Here is a 26,904-nt window from a genome sequence, read left to right as displayed (position 1 = left end):
CAACCTGAAACTGTCTTTTCCTCAGTTCAGTGGAGTGCTTTAAAAAAAATTATTGCTGAAATGTTTGCTCTTGCGTTCACACGTTTAAATGCATAGGTCTTATGTGGTCAATCTATATTCCATCTAATACCACAATAATTGCTAGCGTTTCATCATTCCATCCCCGTACCGTTTATTGCAACATGTAAACATTTGTTTCATAGCCCTACGATACATGTTCATTTAGCCAACCATTTCTTACCCTCTGAGTGGGGAAAATGTTTATTGTGCACATGAATTTTCACAAGACTCATGGGGTAGAAGTTCTGTTTATTTAATTAAATGTATGGTTTCCTTTGTTCATATTTCCCGGGTTACGTCAGAGTTCTGTGTCCTGTCATTTTCATTCTGTTCCCATGTATGCATGTGTAACGGATGTGAAACGGATAGCTAGTCAGCGGTGGTGCGTGCTAAATAGCGGTTCAATCTGTGACGTCACTTGCTCGAGAGTCGAAGTAGCATTTGTGGAGCTATGGGTGACTGTTGTTGATGTGTGCAGAGGGTCCCTGGTTCGCGCGAGGGGACGGTCTAAAGTTATACTGTTACACATGGTGTTGAAATTACATTAAGATTCATTAAGTCTGATTAAGAAGAATGTACCAATGTAACAAAGGATGTGGAAATTGCCTTTTACATTGTAGAACCAGTTTATTGATTGTATTTGCCAATTGGGTAATTATATGCTTCTGGGGGCCAAGTGCTTATATTATGTAGGTCTACCTGTTTGAGCTGTTAAACAGATTCAATTTGGTGTCTCAAGGGGACGCTTTAGAGTTTTGCCCTCTCGCCTGTCTCCGTTCAGATAGGACAGGTTAAGCCTGATACAGAGGCTATTCCTTTTGGGCTATTGCCCATATATCTTTGGTAAATCTACTTGTATATTTGGTATGATATGGCACTTTCACCGTTGCACCAACTAAACCTGTAAATACATCTACACTCTTGAGCACGTCAACCTGCCTTGCCTTCTGCTGATTTCATGCCCTTACAACTGCTACAAGGTCCCTATTTTACAATTACATAGGCTAATCAAAATGTGTTGTAGACAAACTCATGAAAAGGGCTGTCTGGTAGACTCGATAAATAGACAAAGATTTAGCACTTTGTGACATTGGCTGATGTAAAAAGACCTCTATAAATACATTTGATTGATTGATTTGTCGTTCAACAAGTCATTGCATGTATACATGTTTTTTTTAAACTTGACTTGCGACTCAACTCTACTTGCTCTTAGAATGCACAACTTGGACTTGACAAGTTCTACATGGGACTTGACTTGAAACTCGGACCTTGTGACTCGAATGATAGGTGACTTGGTCCCACCTCTGGTATTTACCTTTGTCCTTTACCATTCCTCTGATTTGTTTCTTCAGTTCAAGTACCTCCCCTTCCAGTGGTTCGATCTGTGAGGTCAAAAGGGGTCATGAAGGAAACAGGGCCACTGGCCGAGCTAAAGGTTTTGTTCCAAATGTCACCCTATTCCCTATATTGTGCACTACTTTTGACCAGTGTCCATAGGGCTCAGGTCAAAGGTAGTGCACTATGTAGGGAATAGGGTGCCAATTGAGACACAGTCAAATTGACCTAAAAGACATTTACATCTTTAGTGAGATCCTGGTTCTCTGCTTTGAACTGCCGCTGTTTCAGAGATTCGGTTCTTCTGAATTCCGTCAGATCCACTTCCTCTTGGGGCTCCAGACCTTATGAAAGAGGATGATGGGTGAAAAACAGAAACTGAATGAAAGGATATCCACTACAACAACAAAACTGTCTAGCCTCTAAGGTCATTCACTAACTTTATGAAATATCTGCTCTCTCTCGGTTTTTGATTTCTTTGTTGTTGTTTCTTGTTCTTATTTTACATAACAAAATTCTCTCTGTAAAGTGTGTTGAGATAATGTGAAATTAACTTTAAATGTGACTTAACGTTTTTTAATTGAATTAGTTTGGTGACTTACTGAGACTTTCCTTAACATCTGCATTGATTCTCATTTCCAGCTGGTTGATATCTGTGGTCATGGCCTCCGTCTCGCCGTCTCACACTCTCATCCGATTCTTACATTCTTTGATCTCAGCGATGGCCACCTGCAGACCATCAGTGCCCTGCAGGACAGTAAAGAGAGCCTAGAAAGATCAGCCATGGCTTTCGAACTTTGTTGAATCTAGGAAAAAAGCTTTGACAGACCAGACATCTCAAAAACAAAATCTGTTGCATGAGTCATGAGAATAACCACAGGGGTCGGGAGAATTGGTTTTTGATTAGTTTATAGGAACTTGGGTTTGTTGGAGAACCCTTAAGCGACTGGGCGTGTGGGAAACTGGACAGGCTGGGCAGACTTACAGACTCGTAGATTATCATGTGGTTTAGGGTGTCCCTGGCGTCTGTCTCGGCTAGCTCAGCCACACGTTCTGCCTCCCGTGCTCTTGTCTCTGTGGCTTGCAGCTTAGCATTTAGCTTGTCCAATGCTACATCAGAATCTATGGCTACACTTATACTAAAGAGCTCATGCTAATGTGCTAAATGGCTGTGCTTTTACAACAAGAGAATTTGACAAGCACCTCTGTCTTTCTTCAGGGGATTCTTGAGTTCCTCTTTGAGCAGGGCATTTCTCTCCATCTCCCCCGTATACTTGCTCTGTCAGCATCTTGATTTGATTGTCCCGCTCTTGCACAGCCTTGAAGACATTCAAAAACATTTTATTAGTTTGGATCGAGTAGGACGAACAGGCAGAGCAGAGCCAACGTTAATACAAGGACAACCATAGAAGATCACAGCAGGTTCTGATTTGTGAACAATATTGTGTAATAAAATACATGAGAAATTGTGCAAGGAGTATAAAAGAAAGCAGAGAGAGGTATGCAAAATAGGCAAGAAATCTGGAAGACTGAGTAACTTACAACACATAGCTCATATATGATCTGGTCACGAGTCGGTGATGGAAGAGAAGTTCAAGTAAGGACAGGAGAAAAGAACAGATTGAACAGTAACAAAAGAAGAAGAGAATCTGCAGTGGAAATCACAGATGGAGGTGGTGTAAATACAGTACATAATTCAACACACATTTCAAAGATTATCTTCCTTTAAACAAAAACCACAAAAACAAAAAGTGTGAAATAGTTGAAGTCGGAAGTTTACATACACCTCAGCCAAATACATTTAAATTCAGTTTTTCACAATTCCTGACATTTAATCCTAGTAAAAATTCCCTGTCTTAGGTCAGTTTGGATCACCATCTTATTTTAAGAATGTGAAATGTCAGAATAATAGTAGAGAGAATTAATTATTTCAGCTTTTATTTCTTTCATCACATTCCCAGTGGTTCAGACGTTTACATACACTCAATTAGTATTTGGTAGCATTGCCTTTAAATTGTTTAACTTGGGTCAAACGTTTTGGGTAGTCTTCCACAAGCTTCCCACAATAAGTTGGGTGAATTTTGGCCCATTCCTCCTGACAGAGCTGGTGTAACTTAGTGAGGTTTGTAGGCCTCCTTGCTCGCACACGCTTTTTCAGTTCTGCCCACAAATGTTCTATAGGATTGAGGTCAGGGCTTCGTGATGGCCACTCCAATGCCTTGACTTTGATGTCCTTAAGCCATTTTGCCACAACTTTGGAAGTATGCTTGGGATCATTGTCCATTTGGAAGACTCATTTGCAACCAAGACTGATGTCTTGAGATGTTGCTTCAATATATCCACATAATTTTCCTTTGTCATGAGGCCATCTATTTTGTGAAGTGCACCAGGCCCTTCTGCAGTAAAGCAACCCCACAACATGATGCTGCCACCCCCGTGCTTCACGGTTGGGATGATGTGGCTTGCAAGCCTCCCCTTTTTCCTCCAAACATAACGATGGTCATTATGACCATACAGTTCTATTTCAGTTTCACCAGACCAGAAGACATTTCTCCAAAAAGTACGATCTTTGTCCCCATGTGCAGTTGCAAACCGCAGTCTGGCTTTTGTTATGGCGGTTTTGGAGTGGTCGCTTCTTCCTTGCTGTGTAGCCTTTCAGGTTCTGTCGATATAGGACTCGTTTTACTGTGGATATAAATACTTTTGTTGATTTTCTTCTCATTCCTTGTCTCTTTCTTTAACTGTTGGATGTCCTTCTCTCTGTGGTCCAGCTGAGCCTCCAGTGTCCGCATCTCGTCCCGCATGAAGCGCATGTCCTGCCCCCTGCCACTGCCTGACTCCTTAGCCATCTGGACAGGAAACCAGGTGGACAACAAACTAAGACTCCATCTGTTTACAACACTTATAAATCTACACACTTGAACTACCAGGATCCTAACACAATATTATGTCTCCATTTGCTTATGTGAAAGTGCTTAAGAAATCACAGACCGGGGCAAATTTGTTGTTCAGAAAACACAGAGAGAGAAAACCACAACATACAGCAGCGTAGCAGAGAAGAATTAGCCAGCACGCTCTAATCTCGTTAAGTACTATGAGTGACTTTACTATTGGCTGAGAGATATACTAAGCCAGTTGAAGGAAACTGAGCAGCATGAGGTAAAATAACCTGTGATCCAATTCAAACAAAACTGCTATCCAGAACCGGCAGTTTTGATTGAAAATGGACTCTAATGATTCACCATTTCATTTAATGACCACATTCACACCAAGCCTTACCTCAAACACTTGTTCCCACTTTAATTCCTTGCCTTCCACCTATTTTCTGTGAGATACAAAAGAGATACTGTTAAAGTATCTACTGTGGGCAATTCATTTCTAACAATACACTTAACAACGCTTAATTAACAGCAATGCTTCTGTGCCAACATTATCAATGAGTTCAAATGCCATGGTAACCTCCACTTTCTTCCACTACAAACAAATATAAAGATTTAGGGTCTGTATCAGTACCACCAGTAATAAATAACATGACACTGACTATAACAGACTGAACAATTAATAAAATCGCCACCGGACTATTTACATTGACCCCCCCCCTTCTGTACACTGTTGCTATTCGCAGGTCATGTACACTATGTGATGCAAATATAATCAAACTCTACTATATGACTTAAAACCACACTGTGTAGAGCTTATCCTTCAAAGCAACTATGTAATGTATTCTACTGATATTAACACTGGATCTAATAATATTAGGAATGCATTTCAGCACAGCGATGTGAATGGATCAAAGAGTTGTAATGAGTTTGAATAATGCAGCTCTGGATCTGAATGGGTAATAATAGCATGGGACACCTTAAGAAGGCCCCGAGCGACTCGCAAGAGCTGAACTATTTTCTCTGGGATTCCATCTTTCAGCTCCTGCTCCCATTGTTTGACCTGCAGAGAAACAGGGCACCCCAGCTGTTCAGTGAAACGCACAGTGATTTTAACATCAGGCAGAAACACGTCAACAGTAATGCTTGGTGCAGAATGAAGTGAAACCCTGTGACCAGCAGTGTCTAGAGATCCAGTAACAAGTACTGCTTGGTCTTTTATATATGTTCCTGTCTCACTGGTAGTAGCAGAGAACCAAATTGCTTACACGTTTGTTTAGTCTACAAACCAGGTGCTTGATCCTGGCCAGGGGGAATGGTAGGGAATGGTTTACGGACAAATCAGTAGCAGAACCACTCAATTCAATGGTCATACATCCATATCAACACGAAAAACTAGATTGGACTTATTTGATTGATACAGTATCAGATTAGAAGAGGATTTGGGGTGCAGGTATGTGCATTTTGGAACAGTACTGTAACGTTACCTGTAGACACATTTGGTTAATTATATCTGCATCTCCACTCTCCTGCATTTGTTCTAGGTCAGAATCAATTACCCTACTCCAGTCAAGATGAGAAGGCATCTTGACAATTGTGTAGTTACAGCTAGCTAACAGGAACTGGGGAACAAATAGATGGACAGACACACATTGTAAGCTTGGGTAATGCTGTAAAGGGACAACATAGAGCTGTGGTTATTATCCTTGCAATGTGCATTTTAGTTGTAACTAGCTAGTTAACTAGGTTAGCTGACTATTGCACATAACATGTTTAGCTTGTTAGCTGCTGCTAGCTACGTGCTTCCAGACTTCCTAAACATTGCATTCAACAACCCAAATAAGGGCACTGCGTTCATCCACCTCTGGCCTGCTCGCCTCCCTACCACTGAGGAAGTACAGTTCCCGCTCAGCTCAGTCAAAACTGTTCGCTGCTCTGGCTCCCCAATGGTGGAACAAACACCCTCACGACGCCAGGACAGCGGAGTCAATCACCACCTTCCGGAGACACCTGAAACCCCACCTCTTTAAGGAATACCTAGGATAGGATAAAGTAATCCTTCTCACCCCCCCCCCCCCCCCTTAAAATATTTAGATGCACTATTGTAAAGTGGTTGTTCCACTGGATGTCATAAGGTGAATGCACCAATTTGTAAGTCGCTCTGGATAAGAGCGTCTGCTAAATGACTTAAATGTAATGTAAATGTAACATGTATAGAAATTACGTATACATGCAACTGAGTTATTTTCATTTAAATTAAATCAATATCCGTGTGAATCTTACCTTTTTTTCATATACCGGACACAACATATTTGGCGAGCTTACTTGGTATTTTAGCTAAGCATACCACAGATAGAACAATGAGAACATATTTGATCAAACAGCTGCTCCAGTTGCTAAGTTACCACTGACAACAATCGTAAATAGAATTACTATGGCTGATAAAGTCGTTTCACCGTCGCAAAAGGCTAGCCAGTCATTTAGCCAGCTAGATAGCTTAGAGAGATTTTCAACACAAACATGTTCATGGTTTATACCAAACAAAGCGTGTTCTCCTCTTCTTGATAGTGTCAGTACATATGGGACAACACGTTTCTGAAATCAGTGCCCCTTTTTAGCTTAAACTTTGCCCCGGAAGTTTGGGGATTTATTGGCTTGCTAGCGTTCAAATTGGAATGTCAATCGCCGAATATTTTAACGTAAGTTTCTAAATGTTCAAATTTCTTCTAACAATATTATGTTAGGACATGTTACTGTAAACTATTTTCATCAACAGTAGATAAACTAGACTGAATCGTGAACAATCAAGTGGAAATGCAAGAGGCTAGCCCAGCTAGAGACGATTAGGTTATCTTCAACAACAGTTATCTAGCTAAGTTAACGTTGGTGTGTTTGTAAAAGGCATACTTCGGGATTTTATCTACTTCCTCAGAGTTGGGTGAGTTATTGGATACCATTTGTATACATCTGTGTTAAGGACGTTATAGGCAGTGTCGCTAACTAGCGTTAACACAATGTCTAGAAGTAAGAGTATGGGTATTTGTTAGCTAACGCTAGTTAACTTCCTTCTTAGTGTAAGCAGAGATTTACAAAAGGTATCCACAAGTTCATCTAACTCTGTGGAAGTAGATAAAGTAAAAAGCCTAATTGCAAAAATCCTGAAGTATCGCCGATGCTGCCTAGCTGGATGACAATGTTTTCAAAGTTACAGTGACCAGCTAGCGTGGCTGCAACTACAGGATCTTGTTCTCGGTTGATATAGTTTACCTAGCTAGCTAACTACATTGTTGCCTTTCAAGTTTTAATACGACATCCTCAATGCAACTGTCATAGTTTTTTTGCTAATATAATATTTCTGCATTGTTTGGGAATTGATAATAGACCTACTCAGTGTACCTGCAGGCATACAGGCAGTTAACCTACTGTTCCTAGGCCGTCATTGAAAATAATAATTTGTTCTTAACTGACTTGCCTAGTTAAATAAAGGTAAAATAATAAAATAAAATACATTGTTATGATGCCAGTCTTGTCACCTGACCTGGCAGCACCAAGCTGTGTCAGTGGCATCCTAGCAAATCTGGGCTGGGCACATTGTATTTTGTGAACCATGATAATGAATAAAAATAACCTCTCTAGTCTAATTTCTACTGTCCTGCTGTTACTTCATCCATCACAGTGATCAATGAAGCCTTTGGTCAGCAATGGCTGTCGTGTCGTGGAATGAGATTTTGACTGGACTGGTGTTGGGATGCTACTGGAACAGCCTGTCCTGTGGCTTTGTGTTCAACGATGTCTCAGCCATTCTGGACAACAAGGACCTTCGGCCCGCCACCCCACTCTGCAACCTGTTCTTCAATGACTTCTGGGGCACGCCCATGTCTGAGGTGATGAAGCTATCATGAAATATCCTCGAGCTTGGGGAGGGAAGTATTTGGTGCATGAGATTACACATGACATGTCATGCATGGTGGTAGGATGTCTGCATCCTACCACCTGCTCAACACCTGCTCAACATGCCGTGGTGTGTGTGCTCTTCCTGCGCATCTGTCGTCTCTTCCTGGATAAGACCTCCAGCCTGGTGGCGGCCCTGCTTTTTGCAGTGCACCCCATCCACACAGAGGCTGTAAGTCCGCTCATATTGTAGGCAAACACAGATCTAGGATCAGATGAAACACTGCTGTTTGCTGTGGCAGCGGCTGTGCATCCCATCCACATGGAGGCCCTAAGTCTGCGCATAGTGTAGGCACAGATCTAGGAACTAACAAGCTGAATGAACTATCCCTAAATCCTTACCCCATCCATGCTCCCGAGTGGCACAGTGGTCAAAGGGAGCTTTCTGACACAAACTTAGCTGCTTCTGTTTAAATCTGTGGATTCTGATTGGCTACAAGCAAAGGAATAGCTTAAATTAGCTTGGTTCTTACAAGGCACCCCCCCTCGCCTAATGTTTAAAATAAAATGGTTATTTAACTTTTATTTAACTAGGCAAGTCAGTTAAGAACAAATTCTTATTTACAATGACTGCCTACACCGGCCAAACCCGGACTATGCTGGGCCAATTGTAATACAGCCTGGATTCGAACCATGGTGTCTGTAGTGACGCCTCTAGCACTGAGATTCAGTGCCTTTAGACCGCTGCACCATAGTGACAGGGGTTGGCTTTCATTTGAGGGATAGCTTGACTGTCAAATCCATATATTTGTTTGTGGCCAACGACTTTAATACAGAGAGCGCTCCAAATGATCTGTGCCATTTGAGTATGGAAATGAGTCCTTCGACGGATAGGCGCGTATGATAAAAGCAATTGTACCAAACCAAATATATGAATCTGTTTAAAGCAATCTTTTCAGTATAATCCTGATGACTATGTATCACCAGTCTGAGGTTAAAAAAAAAAGGATGTGTAAGCTAATTCCATTAAATGTATGTGGTTAAAATGCAAGCTTATAATGTAGTAACACAAACTGTCCACATTAGCGCAATATACAATATTTTAATAAATTCAGCAAAAAAAGAAACATCCCTTTTTCAGGACACTATCTTTCAAAGATAATTTGTAAAAATCTAAATAACTTCACAGTTATTCATTGTAAAGGGTTTAAACACTGTTTCCCATGCTTGTTCAATTAACCATAAACAATGAATGAACATGTACCTGTGGAACGGTCGTTAAGACAACTTACAGACGGTAGGCAATTAAGGTCACAGTTATGAAAACTTAGGACACTAAAGAGGCCTTTCTACTGACTCTGAAAAACACCAAAAGAAAGATGCCCAGGTTCCCTGCTCATCTGCGTGAACATGGCTTAGGCATGCTGCAAGGATGCATGAGGACTGCAGATGTGGCCAATAAATTGCAATGTCTGTACTGTGAGTTGCCTAAGACAGCGGTACAGGGAGACAGGATGGACAACTGATTGTCCTCGCAGTGGCAGACCACGTGTAACAACACCTGCACAGGATCTATACATCTGAACATCACACCTGCGGGACAGGGTAGCCTAGTGGTAAGAGTGTTGGACTAGTAACCGGAAGGTTGCAAGTTCAAATCGTCTAGCTGACAAGGTACAAATCTGTCGTTCTGCCCCTGAACAGGCAGTTAACCCACTGTTCGTAGGCCGTCCTTAAAAATAACAAGTTGTTCTTAACTGACTTGCCTATTTAAATAAAAGTGTGTGTGTGTGTGTGTGTGTGTGTGTGTGTGTGTGTGTGTGTGTACAGGATGGTAACAACAACTGCCCGAGTTACACCAGGAACGCATAATCAGTGCTCAGACTGTCTGCAATAGGCTGAGAGAGGCTGGACTGAGAGCTTGTAGGCCTGTTGTAAGGCAGGTCCTCACCGGCAACAAAGTCGCCTATGGGCACAAACCCACTGTTGCTGGACCAGACAGGACTAGCAAAAAGTGCTTCTCACTGGCGAGTCGCGGTTTTGTCTCACCAGGGGTGATGGTCGGATTTGCGTTTATCGTCGAAGGAAAGAGCGTTACACCGAGGCCTGTACTCTGGAGTGGGATCGATCTGAGCTTGTTGTCATTACAGGCAATCTCAATGCTGTGCGTTACAGGGAAGACATCTTCCTCCCTCATGTGGTACCCTTCCCGCAGGCTCATCCTGACATGACTCTCCAGCATGACAATGCCACCACCCATACTGCTCATTCTGTGAGTGATTTCCTGCAAGACAGAAATGTCAGTGTTCTGCCATGGCCAGCGGAGAGTCCGGATCTCAATCCCATTGAGCACGTCTGGGACCTGTTGGATCGGAGGGTGAGGGCTAGGGCCATTCCCTCCAGAAATGTCTGGGAACTTGCAGGTGGTGGAAGAGTGGGGTAACATCTCACAGCCAGAACTGGCAAATCTGGTGCAGTCCAGCAGCTGGTGGCCACACCAGATACTGACTGTTACTTTTGATTTTGACCCCCCCCCCCTTTTGTTCATGGACATGTTATTCCATTTCTGTTAGTCATATGTCTGTGCACTTGTTCAGTTTATGTCTGTTGGTCATTCTTTTTATGTTCATACAAATATTTACACATGTTAAGTTTGCTGAAAATAAACACAGTTGACAGTGAGGACATTTCTTTTTTGCTGAGTTTATATCTAAATGTTTCAACATGTCTTTTTAGGATGATTGTATATGTTGCCCACTAGGGTTGCACATTTTTGGGAATATTCAGAGTTGGAAAATTTCTATGGAAATTACCAGGAATATATGGGAATTAATGGAAATATGCAAATTAATATTAATACCATTTAAATGTAGATGTTTTTTTGCATTGTATATATATATTTTTATATATATTTTATATATATTTATATATATTTGCCATTTATGGAGACAAACATTTACCTTATCATAAGTATATTAAATCCTTCCAATATAAAAAACTATTTAATTATGAATTGACTAGAACGTATTTACAGTCTGTTGAATGATCCATCGCATCTCTCAAAAATGTGATAAACATACGTCTGTAAAATGATTGTCTAGAAACTAAATCTTTGGTCGTCTTCCTCTCAAGCTTACATGTCTTCTCCCTGGACCTCCTCAATGTCCACCTCTTGAACATCAGACTCTCAGGCCTCATATTCACTGTCACTTGTTGTCAGGCTCTAAAAGCCAAACATTTGCCCGGATGGCCACCAATTTTTCAACCCTTGTATTGGGTAGCCTGTTGCGTGCTTTGGTGTGTGTGTTCTCAAACAAGGACCAGTTGTGCTCTGAGGTGGGTGATGTTGGTGGGATTTGGAGGGTGATGGAGGCAACAGGGGAAAGAGCCTCAGATCCACAAAGTCCCTTCCACCAGGTGGCTGATGAGATATGAGGCACGACTGCCATATTGCATCTCTATCCCAAAGCCCTTGCTTGGAAGTGTACTTCGCCAGACTACCAAAAACCTTGCCCTCATCCAGGCCAAGGTGGTGAGACATAGTAGTAATGACACCATAGGCCTTGTTGATCTCTGCACCAGACAGGATGCTCTTGCCAGCATACATGGGGTTCAACATGTATATGGATGTATGGGCTGCTTACCACTTTCTAAAAATACATCATCCAGGAGGATCCTCTTGAAGGGATTGTCTATATTGGCAGACTGATATGGCCATTTCTTGGAGACTCCTTCCCCTCCAGGAGTCTATCAAACATGATGACAACACCACCCCAACGGGTGTTGCTGTGCAGCTTCAATGTGGTGCTCTTATTCTTCTCACTTTGCTTGGTGAGATAGATTGCTGCTATAACTTGATGACCCTTCACATACCTTACCATTTCCTTGGCTCTCTTGTAGAGTGTATCCATTGTTTTCAGTGCCATGGTGTCATTGAGGAGCAGATTCAATGCATGAGCAGCACAGCCAATGGGTGTGATCCAAGGTAATTTCTGTGGTCCAAGGTCATTGATGACTGCCTTCAGCTCATCTGCAATGTAGAGACCGGTATGTCCGTTGTCCCTTGTGTCTGTGCTCTTGTAGAATACTGGTTGAGGGATGGAGATTATGTAGTTAATTATTCCTTGCCCACGAACATTCAACCACCCATCAGAGATGACTGCAATACAGTCTGCTTTCTCTGATTTGCTTGACCTTCACTTGAAGTTTGTTGAACTCTGATTCCAATAAATGAGTAGATAAAGCATGTCTGGTTGGAGGGGTGTATGCTGGGCGAAGAACATTCAGAAATCTCTTCCAATACACATTGCCTGTGAGCATCAGAGGTGACAATGTTCCTCCACTGAGTCAAACTTCTGATTCCAGGAAGACCATGAGCTGTTGCTATTGATAAGGTGTCTGATTCATCATTTTCACCTCGACTAGAAGTAGAGGGACATTTATCAGAGGTTGCTTGTTGTGAGCACTGTGGGAACTTTATGCACTTGGCCAGATGATTCTGCATCTTTGTTGCATTCTTCACATATGATTTGGCACTGTATTTGCAAATGTACATAGCTTTTCCTTCTACATTAGCTGCAGTGAAATGTCTCCACACATCAGATAGTGCCCGTGGCATTTTCCTGTAAAGATTAGAAAAACATGAGTAAAATAAATAAATAATACAATTCCATGTACAGATAAATAGTTAAGTTAAATTAAACCGGGCGCTCTAAACTAGCAATCCCATAGTGTCTGTGCAGCAGCTTGAACGTTCAACATTGCTGCTATAATAGTTAAACAGACCTGCATGCATTGGTGACATGGAAAGAATGGAATTCAATACAATTTGGACATTGAGTTGGTTAATGTCCCTTTCAATGCCTGAATTGTTTGGAAATGAACTAAATTGAACTAATCTCAGCCATTACTGTCTACCTCAACAACAATTTCTCTCATCTTGCCTGTTTGCTGACCCCCTTACCCCCAATTTGTACTTGTATTTCACCACATTCAACCGAGTTGCACCGGCAACCAGACAGGCCTTAGAAAAACTGAATAGAAGATTTGAAAACAAAAACAGAATAGTAAAACAAAGACAACATTCTGCCACTCTGGGAAAGGGAGTTGTGATGTCACACAGCTCTAGTGCTCCTTCAGCTGAGTGCAGCCTCTCAATCGCTTGGAAGGACCCATTTCACAATGTAGCCCTTGGCCCGGCCAATGGTCTTCACGTTGTCTAGGTCTGGAATCTCTCTCTCAACAGATCATTTGTTTTTCATTTGATACACTGAGCAATGAAGCTCCCCTTCATGATAAACATGGACAAAGAGACTGTTGTTCCACGCCCTCTGGCTTTTAGCATCTTTAGAATGGCTTTCTTTCTGAATGTGTCGTTGAGAGTTTTTGTGTGCATCTGTGTCTGGTACCTGAACATATTCATAGTGAACATATTCAACTAGAACTTTGTTTGTATGACATTGGTAATCCTAAAGATGGAACTGAAAGATGCATGCTTTGAATAGTTTCATTGGATTCAATAGTTGCAAGTGGTTGAGAGATGAAAATGCTTGCATAACAGTGATGTCTGTCAACGTATGTTGTTAAGAGGCTGACTGTCACTTGCCTGGCTACACAAACTCCTTGCTTTGGCCAAATGCTACACCACACCCACAGACGTTAGTTCATTATTCTCATTGAATCTGGATCTGAGTACATGCCCTACGATTTCTAGACTGTAAATACGTTCTAGTCCGTCTGTTTGGTCCCAGAAATTGATGGGTTGGGCTAGAGCCAAAACACACGGGTAAAGCGACATATTGAATATTCGTCATTGGCTTTGATACTCAGATTGGTTCGAGATGATCCAATTGCTGATGACTTGGTTTTGTACAACACCGTCGTTTTGACGTCACCGCGAAACAGTTCAGTAATTGAAGTCTCAGACTGAAGTACTGTATGTCGTGAACGATAGCGCAGCGGAATAATTAAGTTTGAGTCGTCAGGCAAGACTGTCACAGTCAAGTGTTTAGCAATTGTGTATCAGTCTGTGTTGATCTTAGGACATCTATGTGGTAGAGGTCAGGTGAGTCAACCTCACCTGGGTCATGTTCAGTAAGGTTCTTATTCTTACTGGTCAAGTTCAGTTAATACCTCACTTTGTTTCAAAACCTTTTCTCCCTACTGAACATGACACAGATTTGCTCTCCTCTTGGTTCAGGATTTACCAGCCCCAGCTGCGTTTGTGAAAACAGGACATGTGCAGTTCCATGTTCTACCATAAGGTGGCAATCATCCTTCATATATTTCTATAAGTGGCCCCTGGCTGGCAGGCGCCAGTGTGAGTTACCTCTGCTGACTGCCTCCATGATTTAGTTCTAGACTAGGTGACGGGCATGCTTTTCATTTACGGTCTTGTTGTTTTCAGTTGGGTGCATATTGTAGGTTTAGGTTAGCCTTTGTCATGGAGAATCAGGTTTCAGCCAATTTTAAGCATGCCTGGGAGACATGTTGAGAAGTGTGAACTCCAGAGAGACTGAGCAGGAAGTGTTTTAAAGGATGATTGATTGATGATTGAACATCTTCGTGCCAGAAACGTTAACTTTGACCGTTTACTTTCAACTTTGTGCCTATGACAGGTAATGGCTGTCATGGGGAAAGTGGAACTCTATGATTCATTTATGAAAGAAGAACATATTTGTGCCAGAAATGTTGATTTAAAAAAAAATTGTTTGGTTTCTCTGGCAGGTGACTGGTGTTGTAGGAAGAGCGGAGCTCCTGTCCTCCATCTTTCTTCCTGGCTGCGTTCCTGGCCTATACACCAGATCTAAAGGAGCCGACCACTCCATCGGTGAGTCTACTGTAGCCCTCCACTAATATTGTCCCCCTGTTTGTTGTGTACACATGGGTTTGAGCATTCTGAGTGTCCGGTCAGCTCCATCAATTCACTCGAAAGATAAGCTTGTTAAAGGCTGCGGGCGGTCATGTTGAGAAATAGAAAAAGGCATTGCGCAGTTGATGCCTGATTTGAAGGATGCCTGATTTGAAGGAAAGTCAGAAGGTAGATAAATGACTCAGGGGTTTGATTTCTGAGCGATGATGGTTATCACAGGAGAGGGATGAATGGGGATGTGACTGACTGGTTTTCCCCCTCCTGATTTCAAGGAAATTAACATGAACTCATTGTCACTATCTTATCTTACTAGTTACTGTTTTACCAAATATTTACTAGCATGTCACGTGCAACCAGAAAAACAAAAATCCTAGGCCACCTTTACTCCACACACAGAGATACATACAAAGCTCTCCCCCACCCTACCTTTTAGCAAATCTGACCATAATTATATTTTCCTGATTCCTGCTTACAAGCAAAAACTAAAGCAGGAAGTACCAGTGACTCGCTCAATACAGAAAGTGATCGGATGACGGATGCTAAACTACAGGACTGTTTTTGCTAGCACAGACTGGAATATGTTCCGAGATTCATCCAATGGCTTTGAGGAGTACACCACCTCAGTCATCGGCTTCATCAGTAAGTGCATGAACGACGTCATCCCCACAGTGACTGTGCGTACATGTCCCAAAAAGAAGCCATGGATTACAGGCAACATCCGCATCGAGCTAAAGGCTAGAGCTGCTGTTTTCAAGGAGTGGGAGACTAATCCAGATCCTTACAAGACATCCCGCTATGCCCTCAGACGAACCATCAAACAAGCAAAGCGTCAATACAGGATTAGGATTGAATCCTACTATGCCGGCTCTGACGCTTGTCGGTTGTGGCAGGGCCTGAAAACTATTACAAATGGAAACCCAGACGCAAGCTGCCTAGTGACGCATACCTACCAGACTACCTAAATGCCTTTTTATGCTCGCTTCGAGGCAAGCAACAGTGAAGCATGCACGAGAACACCAGCTGTTCTGGATGACTATTATAACACTCTCAGTTACCAATATGAACAAATCCTTTAAAACAGGTCAACATTCACAAAGCCGCTGGGCCAGACGGGTTACCAGGACGTGTTCTTTTTTTTTTTTTTTTTTTTGAATTACCCCTTTTTCTCCCCAATTTCGTGGTATCCAATTGTTTTAGTGGCTACTATCTTGTCTCATCGCTACAACTCCCGTACGGGCTCAGGAGAGACGAAGGTTGAAAGTCATGCATCCTCCAATACACAACCCAACCAAGCCGCACTGCTTCTTTACACAGCGTGCATCCAACCCGGAAGCCAGCCACACCAATGTGTCGGAGAAAACACCGTGCACCTGGCAACCTTGGTTAGCGCGCACTGTGCCCGGCCCGCCACAAGAGTCGCGATGAGACAAGGACATCACTACCGGCCAAGCCCTCCCTAACCCGGACGACGCTAGGCCAATTGTGCGTCGCCCCACGGACCTCCCGGTCGCGGCCGGTTACGACAGAGCCTGGGCGCGAACCCAGAGTCTCTGATGGCTTCACTGACATTTTCAACCTCTCCCTGACAGTCTGTAATACCTACGTTTCAAGCAGACCACCATAGTCCCTGTGCCCAAGGAAGTAAAGGTAACCTGCCAAAATGATTACCGCCCAGTGGCACTCACGTCGGTAGCCATGAAGTGCTTTGAAAGGATGGTCATGGCTCACATCAACAGCATCCTTCCGGACACCCTAGACGCACTCCAATTCGCATACCGCCCCAACAGATCCGCAAATGCAGCAATCGCACTCCACACTGCCAAATCTCACCTGGAGGAAAGGAACACCTATGTGATAATGCTGTTCATTGACTACAGCTCGGTGTTTGACACCATAGTGCCCACGAAGCTCATCACTAAGCAAAGGACTCTTGGACTAAACACCTCCCTCTGCAACTGGATCCTGGACTTCCTGACGGGCCGCCCCCAGTTGGTAAGAGTAGGCAACAACAATTAGTAATGCTAATTCTTAACACTGGGGCCCTTCAGGGGTGTGTACTTAGTCACCTCCTGTATTCCCTGTTCACCCACGACTGCGTGGCCAACACGACTCTAACACCATCATTACATTTGCTGACGACACAACAGTGGTAGGCCTGATCACCGACAACGATGAGACCGCCTATAGGGAGGAGGTCAGATATCTGGAAGTGTGGTGCCAGGACCACAACCTCTCTCTCAATGTGAGCAACACAAAGGAGCTGACCATGGACTAAAGGAGAAGGCGGGCCAAACAGGCCCCCATTGACATTAACAGGGCTGTAGTGGAGCTGGTCAAGAGTTTCAAGTTCCTTGGTGTCCACATGACCAAGGAACTATCATGGTCCAAACATACCAAGACCGTCGTGAAGAAGGCACGACAAAACCTTTTCCCCCTCAGGAGACTGAAAAGATTTGGCATGGGTCCCCAGATCCTCAAAAGGTTCTACAGCTGCACCATCGAGAGCATCCTGACCGGTTGCATCACTGCCTTGTATGGAAACTGCTCGGCATCTGACTGTAAGGCACTACAGAGGGTAGTGCGAATGGCCCAGTACATCACTTCGTGGTATCCGATATTTAAGATTTTAGCTGCCTTTTAAGCATTCTAGTACAGTTAATTAGTTAACACACACGCACGGACACAGATGTCTAAGGCATTGCATCTTAGTTCTGGAGGTGTCACTACAGTCCCTGGTGCGAATCCAGGCTGTATCTGGTCGTGTTTGGGAGTCCCATAGGGCAGCGCACAATTGGCCCAGCGTCGTTTGGGTTTGGCCGGGGCTGGCCGTCATTGTAAATAAGAACTTGTTTTTAACTGACTTGCCTCATTAAATAAAGATTACTCACACACACACTGACCAAGAAGTTATTTTGTTGGCATTTACCTGTAAAACGTAATCAAAACCATTTGATTATTTCACAGTTGTTGTGAGGTTGTTGGTAAAATGGGAAAAAAATGCAGTCAGGCACAGGACACAGTTCTGAGTAATCATCCAAAATAAGTAAGATTCCAACAAGGAACAAATACAATAATCCCAAGCACGATCAACGAGAACCCACATGACAAACAATAACGCACAAAACAGAGAGGGAAATCAGAGGGTTCAATAAGGAACATAATTAATGCAATAGAAACCAGGTGTGTATGATCAAGACAAAACAAAATGAAACTTAGATCGGTGGTGTCTGGAAAGCTGGTGACGTCGACCGCCGAACACCACCCGAAGAAGGAGAGGGACCAACTTCGGCCGAAGTCGTGACAGTTGTTTCATTCTCAACCAGGATTGCATCATACATGTCAAGCAGTGAAGTTTCAGCTCTGTCTGTCTGTGGCCTCTTCCTCGGTTCACTCTATCTGTGTCCGTTTCCATCTTGACCAGCTGTGTATGTAACATTTCACGTCAACCCTGTTTCTTGCCTGCATCAAAGTAGCGGTCCTTGTACATAGCATCTTGCATGGTGGCGATACAGTAAAGAGAGAATGCCACTGAATCGCTTGTTCACAGCCTGTGTGGGCAAACTGTTGTCAAGGGCAACTGTTTCAATCGCCAATGTGAGCCAGTAAAAACATCCACCTCATCGGGAAAAGGGGCCATCTTCACTCCATAGAAACTAGTCAGCATTAACATCGCTCACTATTTTCTAGCTAACTGTTTAGCTTAGCATTGACAAAGTCAGAATGGGCATGCTTACTCCACTATTGTGACAGAATCAGTGGTGTTAGAATTAGGAATTAGAATAAGAATACTACACTGAACAAAAATGTAAACGCAACATGTAAAGTGTTTGTCCCATGTTTCATGAGCTGAAAAAAAAAGATCCAGGAAATGTTCCATACGCACAAAATGTTCCATATGCTTGAAGCTTATCTCAAATTTTGTGCACATTTGTCGAGCAGGCGTTTCAGTGCCATGACAGAGGGGTAGTCTGCTGCAGGCGCAGTTGATGAGCTTATTTCTCAAGTCATTTGTTCGAATGGAGCTAGCTAGTGTGTTCATGTTTCAAACATGCTCTCAAATGCCATTGAATTGGCAGCAGCGGTATGTTCAACCAGCATATTCATGAGTATGCAATACGACTTTCCTCAGTTCGAAATCCTCGATGACACACTGTGCTGTCAGACTCAGCATGCTCATGGGGAGATATCGCTGGTCCAAATGTCAGTCGTTAAGATAATAACAGTGAAGCTATTACTGTGTAAGTCCGGTAGGGCAACATCTGAAAAATAGTTTAAAAAATAAATGTAAAAGTGTGCTGTTGCTCGACCAGTCGGCGAAAGCCAACATCTCCCACAACAGAGAACGGTTGATTGTCAAGGGCAATGGATTCCATTATCTTGGCGTTAATGGATTTCGCCTTTTGAGTTGTCTCGCCGAAATTTCCTTACTCTTTCAAATGACTGCTCGACTTGTTGACTGCTCGATCCACACAGCAGACATTGTGGGCTAGGTTAGGAATGCTGTGGAATGCTATGTTCACCTATATCTTACCATGGTGATTTAGCCTCAGTAGGGCCAGTTTTAGAGAGGTTAATGTAGTCATTCAGTTTTACTGCAAGATAGGAATTGCTACAATAATATTTGTCCTTCAAATAATGTTTTATTAAAACCGATAAGCATAGGCTACTTAGTAGTTAACATTTACCTGATAAGATATTTGGGAAAGCCTTGCCTTCTACCAGAAGACTGTTTTCATTAGCAACATTGCGAACGGCTACACAAGGTGTTAGACCCATGCACACACACAGGCGGGCAGTCTTGTTATTTCATCAGAATGTAGCAGGAAATTCGAATCACTGATGCATTCTGTCCGTGTCTAATGACAAACTTGGGCAAATTTAGTAATATTGGGTAACACTTTACTTGACATGCATTGTCATAAAACTGTTGACACGTAGGCTATGGTGTAATGGACTGTTTTGCCATGTGGTAGGGTTTGTGGCTTTTGACAGTCTCATATAGGTGCCTAACCGGCCATAAAATAATGCAATACATTTGAAGTCGGAAGTTTACATACACTTAGGTTGGAGTCATTAAAACTAGTTATTCAACCACTCCACAAATTTCTTGTTAACAAACTATAGTTTTGGCATGTCTGTTAGGAAGTCGGTCGGTTATCTACTTTGTGCATGACATAAGTCATTTTCCCAAGAATTGTTTAGACGTCACACCGCTCAGGAAGGATACGCGTTCTGTCTCCTAGAGATGAACTACTTTGGCGCAAATCAATCCCAGAACAACAGCAAAGGACCTTGTGAAGATGCTGCCGGAAACGGGTACAAAAGTATCTATATCCACAGTTAAACGAATCCTATATCGACATAACCTGAAAGGCCGCTCAGCAAGGAAGAAGCCACTGCTCCAAAACCACCATAAAAAAGCCAGACTGTGATTTGCAAATGGTGACAAAGATCATACTTTTTGGAGAAATGACCTCTGAAGCACGGGGGTGGCAGCATCATGTTGTGGGGGTGCTTTGCTGCAGGAGGGACGGGTGCACTTCACAAAATAGATGGCATCATGAGGATGGACAATTATGTGGATAGATTGAAGCAACATCTCAAGACATTAGTTAGGAAGTTAAAACTTGGTCGCAAATGGGTCTTCCAAATGGACAATGACCCCAAGCATACTTCCAAAGTTGTGGCAAAATGGCTTAAGGACAACAAAGTCAAGGTATTGGAGTGGCCATCACAAAGCCCTGACATCAATCCCATAGAAAATTTGTTGGCAGAACTGAAAAACATGTACGAGCAAGGAGACCTACAAACCTGACTCTGTTACACCAGCTCTGTCAGGAGGAATGGGCCAAAATTCACCCAACTTATTGTGGGAAGCTTGTGGAAGGCTGCCTGAAACGTTTGACCAAAGTTAAACAATTTAAAGGCAAAGCTACCAAATACTAATTGAGTGTATGTAAACTTATGAACCACTGGGAATGTGACAAATGAAATAAAGGCTGAAATAAATCATTCTCTACTATTATTCTGACATTTCACATTCTTAAAATAAGGTGGAAATCCTAACTGCCCTAAAACAGGGAATTATTAGTAGGATTAAATGTCAGGAATCGTGAAAAACTGAGTTTATATGCGTTTGGCTGAGGTGTATGTAAACTAATTAACCCAGCACCTAAGTTTTATTAGGATATGATTGTGCGTATGACTATGACATCTGGCAACATCCCATTCTCTATGTTTCTCCTTTTTTGACTTTCTCTCTAGTGTGGACGCCCATTGCTGTGACCGTGGTTTTGTTGGCTGCAGCCACATTATGCAAGGAGCAGGGAATCACAGTCATTGGCATCTGCTATGTCATGAGGTGTTTGTTGCACAAGGGGTAAGACACCGCGGGCCAGCGCCGGTAACCTCACTCCACACTGCAACACGCTGTTGCTCCAACCATCATACTGCACGGTCACGCCCTCACTCAAAAACCCCAGTAATAGATTTGAGTTATGAGACAATTATTTTTTTTTAACTGGCTAGCTCCCATTTTTACCACAAAAGGGGTACTTGAGATGGAATGATGGTGAGCAGCTGTTTTGTCGGCTATCCTTCCCCTTGATCAAAAATAGACAAATTAGTTACATGACACAAAACCATCAGAGAGCCAAAGCCAGAGGCCTTCATTTTGAAAAAGTTTCCTAACTATTAAATATTCTTTATTCATCTGGGTATACAGAGCATTCGGAAAGTATTCAGACCCATGACTTTTTCCACATTTTGTTACGTTACAGCCTTATTCTGAAATTGGATTCAATTCATGTTTTTCCTCATCAATCAACACAATTGATTAACACAGCTAGACAGGTTTTTTAAAAGTTTTTTTTATTTTTACAAATGTATAAAAAAACTAAACTTCTTTACATAATTATTATGACCCTTTGCTATGAGACTCAAAATTGATCTCCGGTGCGTCCTGTTTCCATTGATCATCCTTGATGTTTCGACAACTTGATTGGAGTCCACCTATTGTACATTCAATGGATTTGACATGATTTGGAGAGGCACACACCTGTCTATACAAGGTCCCAGAGTTGACAGTGCATGTCAGAGCAAAAACCAAGCCATGAGGTCGAAAGACTTGTCCGTAGATCTCCGAGACAGCGTTGTGTCGAGGCACAGATCTGGGGAAGGGCCCCAAAAAATATCTGCAGCATTGAAGGTCCCTTAGAACACAGTGGCCTCCATCATTCTTAAATAGGAGTTTGGAACCACCAAGACTCTTCCTAGAGTTGGCCGCCCGGCCAAACTGAGCAATCTGTGGAGAAGGGCCGTGATCAGGGAGGTGACCAAGAACCCGATGGTCACTGACAGAGCTCCAAAGTTCCTCTGTAGATTTGGGTGAACCTTCCAGAAGGACAACCATTTCTGCAGCACTCCACCAATCAGGCCTTTGTGGTAAAGTGGCCAGACAGAAGCCACTCCTCAGTAGATGGCATATGACAGCCAGCTTGGAGTTTGCCAAAAGGCACCTGAAGGACTCTGATCATGAGAAACAAGATTCTCTGGTCTGATGAGTCCAGGATTGAAATATTTGGCATGATTGCCAAGCGTCATGTGTGGAGGAAACCTGGCACCATCCCTACAGTGAAGCATGGTGGTGGCAGCGTCATGCTAAACGGAGCAAAGTACAGAGAGATCCTTGATGAAAACCTGCTGCAGAGCGCTTAGGACCCCAGACTTTGGCAAAGGTTCACCTTCCAACAGGACAATGAGCCTAAGCACACAGCCAAGAAAACGCAGGAGTGGCTTTGGGACAAGTCTCTGAATGTCCTTGAGTGGTCCAGCCAGAGCCCGGACTAGAACCCGATCTAACAACTCTGGAGAGACCTTAAAATAGCTGTGCAGCGACGCTCCCCACCCAACCTGACAGAGCTTGAGAGGATCTGCAGAGAATAATGTGAGAAACTCCCCAAATACAGGTGTGCCAAGCTTGTAGCGCCATACCCAAGAAGATTTGAGGCTGTAATTTCTGTCAAAGGTGCTTCAACAAAGTACAGAGTAAAGGGTCTGATTACTTATGTAAATGTGATATTTCAGTTGTTTTTTTTTTTTTGCTAAAATTTCTAAAATCCTGTTTTTGCTTTGTTGTAATAGGGTGTTGTGTGTAGATTGATGGGAACAAAAACTATAATCCATTTTAGAATAAGGCTGTAACGTATCAAAATGTGGAAAAATTCAAGGGGGTCTGAATACTTTCCGAATGCACTAGAGTACACACAACTGGCCTCACCCCATCATGATTCCCATTTTACTGATCAGTCAGTTAATTTTTTCTCTTCCCCCCCCCCCCTCTTCTTTCTCAGTTCACACTACCCATGCTGCTCCAGGTGCTGAGGGGTAAAGATGGTTTCCCCTACGCCGTCCTGCAGACACTCCTCAAGCTCGTAATCCTCATCAACATCTTGCTGCTGGTCATGATCAGGGTACAGGTCATCCAATCACAGCTTCCCGTCTTTACCAGGTGGGTGGAGCCGTGGATGTGTTTCCGTGGCAACATCAAATTATTTTTTCTATTGAAGCCATGACCCTGGGAAATCTAGATTCTCTGTTCTGCTCATTGTAGCCCTGCCACTTGGAACAGTACATTGTCTGTTACCCAATCAATGAACATTGTTCACCCTTAAAAGTGTAAGCCTAGATACAGTGAGAAATAGATCTTGTTTACAAGATCGATTGAGCAACCAAATACATATTGGACCTGCATTTTCAAGGCGGCAAAATGTTTTATTTGTGGTTTGAAGGGCTGTTGTTGCAGTTCCCGTGATAGCATGGAGCAGACATACAGGCTCTTCGGATGACTGCTTTCTTAGTGGTGAAACCAACAGCCACAAGTCAAGTGGAAATGGAACACCAACAAGGGCATAATTCACACATTCACAAATTGCATTGCAGTGTGAACATAATTTCACCGGCATCTTTTTGGTGAGTATATTACTTACATCAGACCTAACAGATTTGAGCTGTGCTTTGTGGTAGTGGAAAACATTCCTATGTCATGCGCCAATGTGCCGACATTAGCTAAAACATTGTTCTCCACATCTGGGAAAGTTACCAGGACCCCATTCCAGAGGACCATTACCATAGAACAGGCGTGGCCTGGTTTTCACTTTTCCCTAATGGTTACAAGCGGTTACAACTGTGTATTTTAAAAGGATACTGAGTACAAAGTGCTAACCACCCAGCTTTGTAGTAGTTAGGTCTATTTCCCTGTATTTGATAGGAGCTAGCTACTGTACCTGGAAACTCCAAGCAAGCTAATATAACTCCAATAAGCTAACAATAACCTGATGTCAGTTATCTTCAAACTTCAAATGCAGAGACATAAATTGTATCCTTGCAGTATTTAATGTTAATATGCGTGGGGATCGGACCTTATCCTATGTCAGTGGTCGGCTGTACATGAAACATGTCTTGCATAATGTAAAGGTTACAACATGTATGGGGTTGGGGTCCTAGCCTATGTAATTGGTCATCTATGTAGTGAAATGTGTCTTGTATTTCACAGCTTGAGAGGTTCGACGAGTGGGCAGTCACTGTGGCCCTGTGACTGGGGTATTTGTAGGGAGGCGCAGCGGTTGTTAAAAGTATTGGGAAATGGAACCGGCATTGATGGATATGTTGCAGCCATATCTAGAAACTAAGTCCTGGATGATCAGATTCTATAATTCCCCAATAGAATGTGAAATATTGTTTTGGGTTCCAGGTGTTAGCCTAAACAAGGTCAGGGAGTCAGAAGAACTCGGGAACATTTTAACGTGACATTTTTTATTAATCTCCAATCGCAGACATAAACAATTTGATGGCATCATGCAGATAACATTCCTAAAGATTAGTTTCTATTAAAATTCTTCATCAATTAATCCACTGGCAGTCTCCAGATTGTATCTCATAATTAGTGTTAGCAGAAAAATAACCAGTTCCCAGACATAACAATGGTGCATATTTGGATAATCACAATATTTATGTGTGGGAGCTAGCAGTAATTGGTTTAACCCTTACAGATTTCGTCTGAATGGTGCTCCTCGGAGCCATGGAGACCAAGGCCCCATCACAAAGCCCTATGGGCCCTGGTGAAAAGTAGTGCACTACATTGGGAATTGGGAGCCATTTGTGACACACTATAGTGCTCATGGTCCTGAAGAATGTGAGTCATGAATGCCAGTCCATTCAAAGTTATAAGGGAAAAGGATAAATAGGAGGTAGTGGAGGCTCTACAAAGATGACGGTAGCATACAGTATTTGTGCAAGGATGTTTCTTGAGTGCTAATAAGTGCTGAATTGGCACAAATTGGTTCTCCGTAAAAAAAAAACATCTTATCAGTTACTCCTCGTCCACACCCTCCTGGTCTAGTCAAGCGTATGCCTCCACTCACCCTCTTTGTGCCTGTTCCACTCTACTCCCTTTCCTTATTCACCTGACATTTGTCTTTCTCTATCACCTCCTCCTTCACCATGTTTGACAACCCAACTTTTATTAATTGTCCACTCACCCTCTTTCTATCTTCCCCTCTTTCGCACTCTTCCATTTACCATCCAAGATTTATTAACCCAACTTGTCAATTATCCACTCGCCCTCTTTCTGACTCTCTCCCTCGCTCGCTCTCTCTCCGTGGTTCTCTCTCGCTCTTTCTCTCTCTTCTCTCTCTCCCTGCCTCCCCAGGTTTGACAACCCAGCGGGCGGTGAGCCTGACCCCCTCTCCCCTTCACCTAACCCCATTTTTTTTTTGTCATCAGGATTTTCGTTCACCCATTTTCTCTCTCCCTTTCGTTCTTTCTCCTCCCTCCCCAGGTTTGACAATCCTGCGGCAGTCAGCCACACTCTGGCCAGGCAGCTGACTTTCAACAACCTGCTGCCAGTGAATGCCTGGCTCCTTCTCAAACCCATCATAGCTGTGCTGTGACTGGACAACGGTGACCATTCCTCTGGTGGAGAGCTCTCTGGACCTGAGGAACCTTGCCACCCTGGCCTTCTACAGCCTCCTGGGCCTGCGCCACTCAAACTCCTCCACCAGACCGTCCCCATGGTGAGTGTAGTGAGAGTTTGTGGTTTGTTAAAACGTGTCAGTGCTTTAGTTTTTGTGGTTTTGCCAGATCAGATTACATTTATTTTTCATGGTGAGTGTAGTGAGAGTTTGTGGTTTGTTAAAACGTGTCAGTGCTTTAGTTTTTGTGGTTTTGCTAGATCAGATGACATTTATTTTTCTATGTGCGTTTGGCAGCTGACATGGATGTTCTTATGTGGTGCGGAAAGTTGTGGAATATTTCTGCTTGTGGTGTTTGTTTTGTCTGCACTAGTGTGGTTTGTTTTGTCTGACCTGAAGTTTGCCAGTTGTGACCTTTAAATTGTTTGTAAACCTCATAACTATAAAGACATCAAACAGAGTGTGGAATTCCCATATTGAAGACAAACATTTGACTCACTCTGCTTGTAAAGTGTAAAGTGAATGATGACCTCTTGATGTTGGGTTTCACTCGCCTCTGCTTAAGACATAACCCTGCTGTGTTTATAAAGTAAAGATTTGGCCTTGTTTCAAGACTATTCAAATTCTGTCCAACATACAACTAGAGCCTTGGGATGTTTTAATATTTTGTCCCAAAAGATAGCATTTCTCCGTATCCTCAGCCTGGCTCAGCACAACTAATGTTCTCTTCTGAATGACCCTGCTTGGCAGATTTTGTGCATTGGAAAGTTCAGCAGTGTGGATGCCTGCCCTGAATCTACTACTGTATCATCTGCCTGCCCATAGATAGAGGAAGAGAAATGGATGGGAGGAGTGTATATTGTGTAACAGACCCATGACTTCTTTCTCCTCACTGTTT

The 26,904-nt window shown here is 42.9% G+C and overlaps 1 protein-coding gene and 1 pseudogene across 3 annotated transcripts; one reads left to right on the top strand and one right to left on the bottom strand.

The window, feature by feature from the left end:
• Nucleotides 1-670: 670 nt before the first annotated feature.
• On the bottom strand, nt 671-4,897 carry LOC123993113 (centrosomal protein of 290 kDa-like). 3 transcript variants are annotated; one of them, XR_006831370.1, is made up of 5 exons: nt 4,675-4,897; nt 2,381-2,714; nt 1,998-2,142; nt 1,639-1,739; nt 671-1,442 (listed from the first exon to the last, which is right to left on the bottom strand). XR_006831370.1 is itself a non-coding variant. In XM_046294918.1 (3 exons), the coding sequence occupies exons 1-3, from the start codon at nt 2,056-2,058 to the stop codon at nt 1,260-1,262; spliced, it is 345 nt and encodes a 114-aa protein (XP_046150874.1). In that variant the 5' UTR covers nt 2,059-2,362; the 3' UTR covers nt 671-1,259. The 3 variants fall into 3 exon arrangements, 1 of the variants encoding a protein (XP_046150874.1); XR_006831365.1 differs by having other exon boundaries at nt 2,599-2,714; XM_046294918.1 differs by lacking the exons at nt 2,381-2,714; nt 4,675-4,897 and having other exon boundaries at nt 1,998-2,362.
• A 1,829-nt stretch (nt 4,898-6,726) lies between these two features.
• The window catches only part of LOC123990342, a 60,369-nt pseudogene continuing 40,191 nt past the window's right edge, over nt 6,727-26,904 (top strand).

This window comes from Oncorhynchus gorbuscha, linkage group LG02 (genome assembly GCF_021184085.1).
Source record: "Oncorhynchus gorbuscha isolate QuinsamMale2020 ecotype Even-year linkage group LG02, OgorEven_v1.0, whole genome shotgun sequence".
NCBI classification, from domain to species: domain Eukaryota; kingdom Metazoa; phylum Chordata; class Actinopteri; order Salmoniformes; family Salmonidae; genus Oncorhynchus; species Oncorhynchus gorbuscha.
The sequence above is the reverse complement of the archived record's forward strand: the minus strand, read 5'-3'. Positions and strand labels throughout refer to the sequence as shown.

Excerpts from the sequence above, each read along its gene's own strand:
- LOC123993113 (XM_046294918.1), bottom strand. The coding sequence starts at position 2,058 with ATGACCACAGATATCAACCAGCTGGAAATGAGAATCAATGCAGATGTT. Across the intron at positions 1,740-1,997 it reads AGATGTTAAGGAAAGTCTCA|GTCTGGAGCCCCAAGAGGAA; the intron begins GTAAGTCACCAA and ends CTCTTTCATAAG. Across the intron at positions 1,443-1,638 it reads ACCAGGATCTCACTAAAGAT|ATCGAACCACTGGAAGGGGA; the intron begins GTAAATGTCTTT and ends TTGACCTCACAG.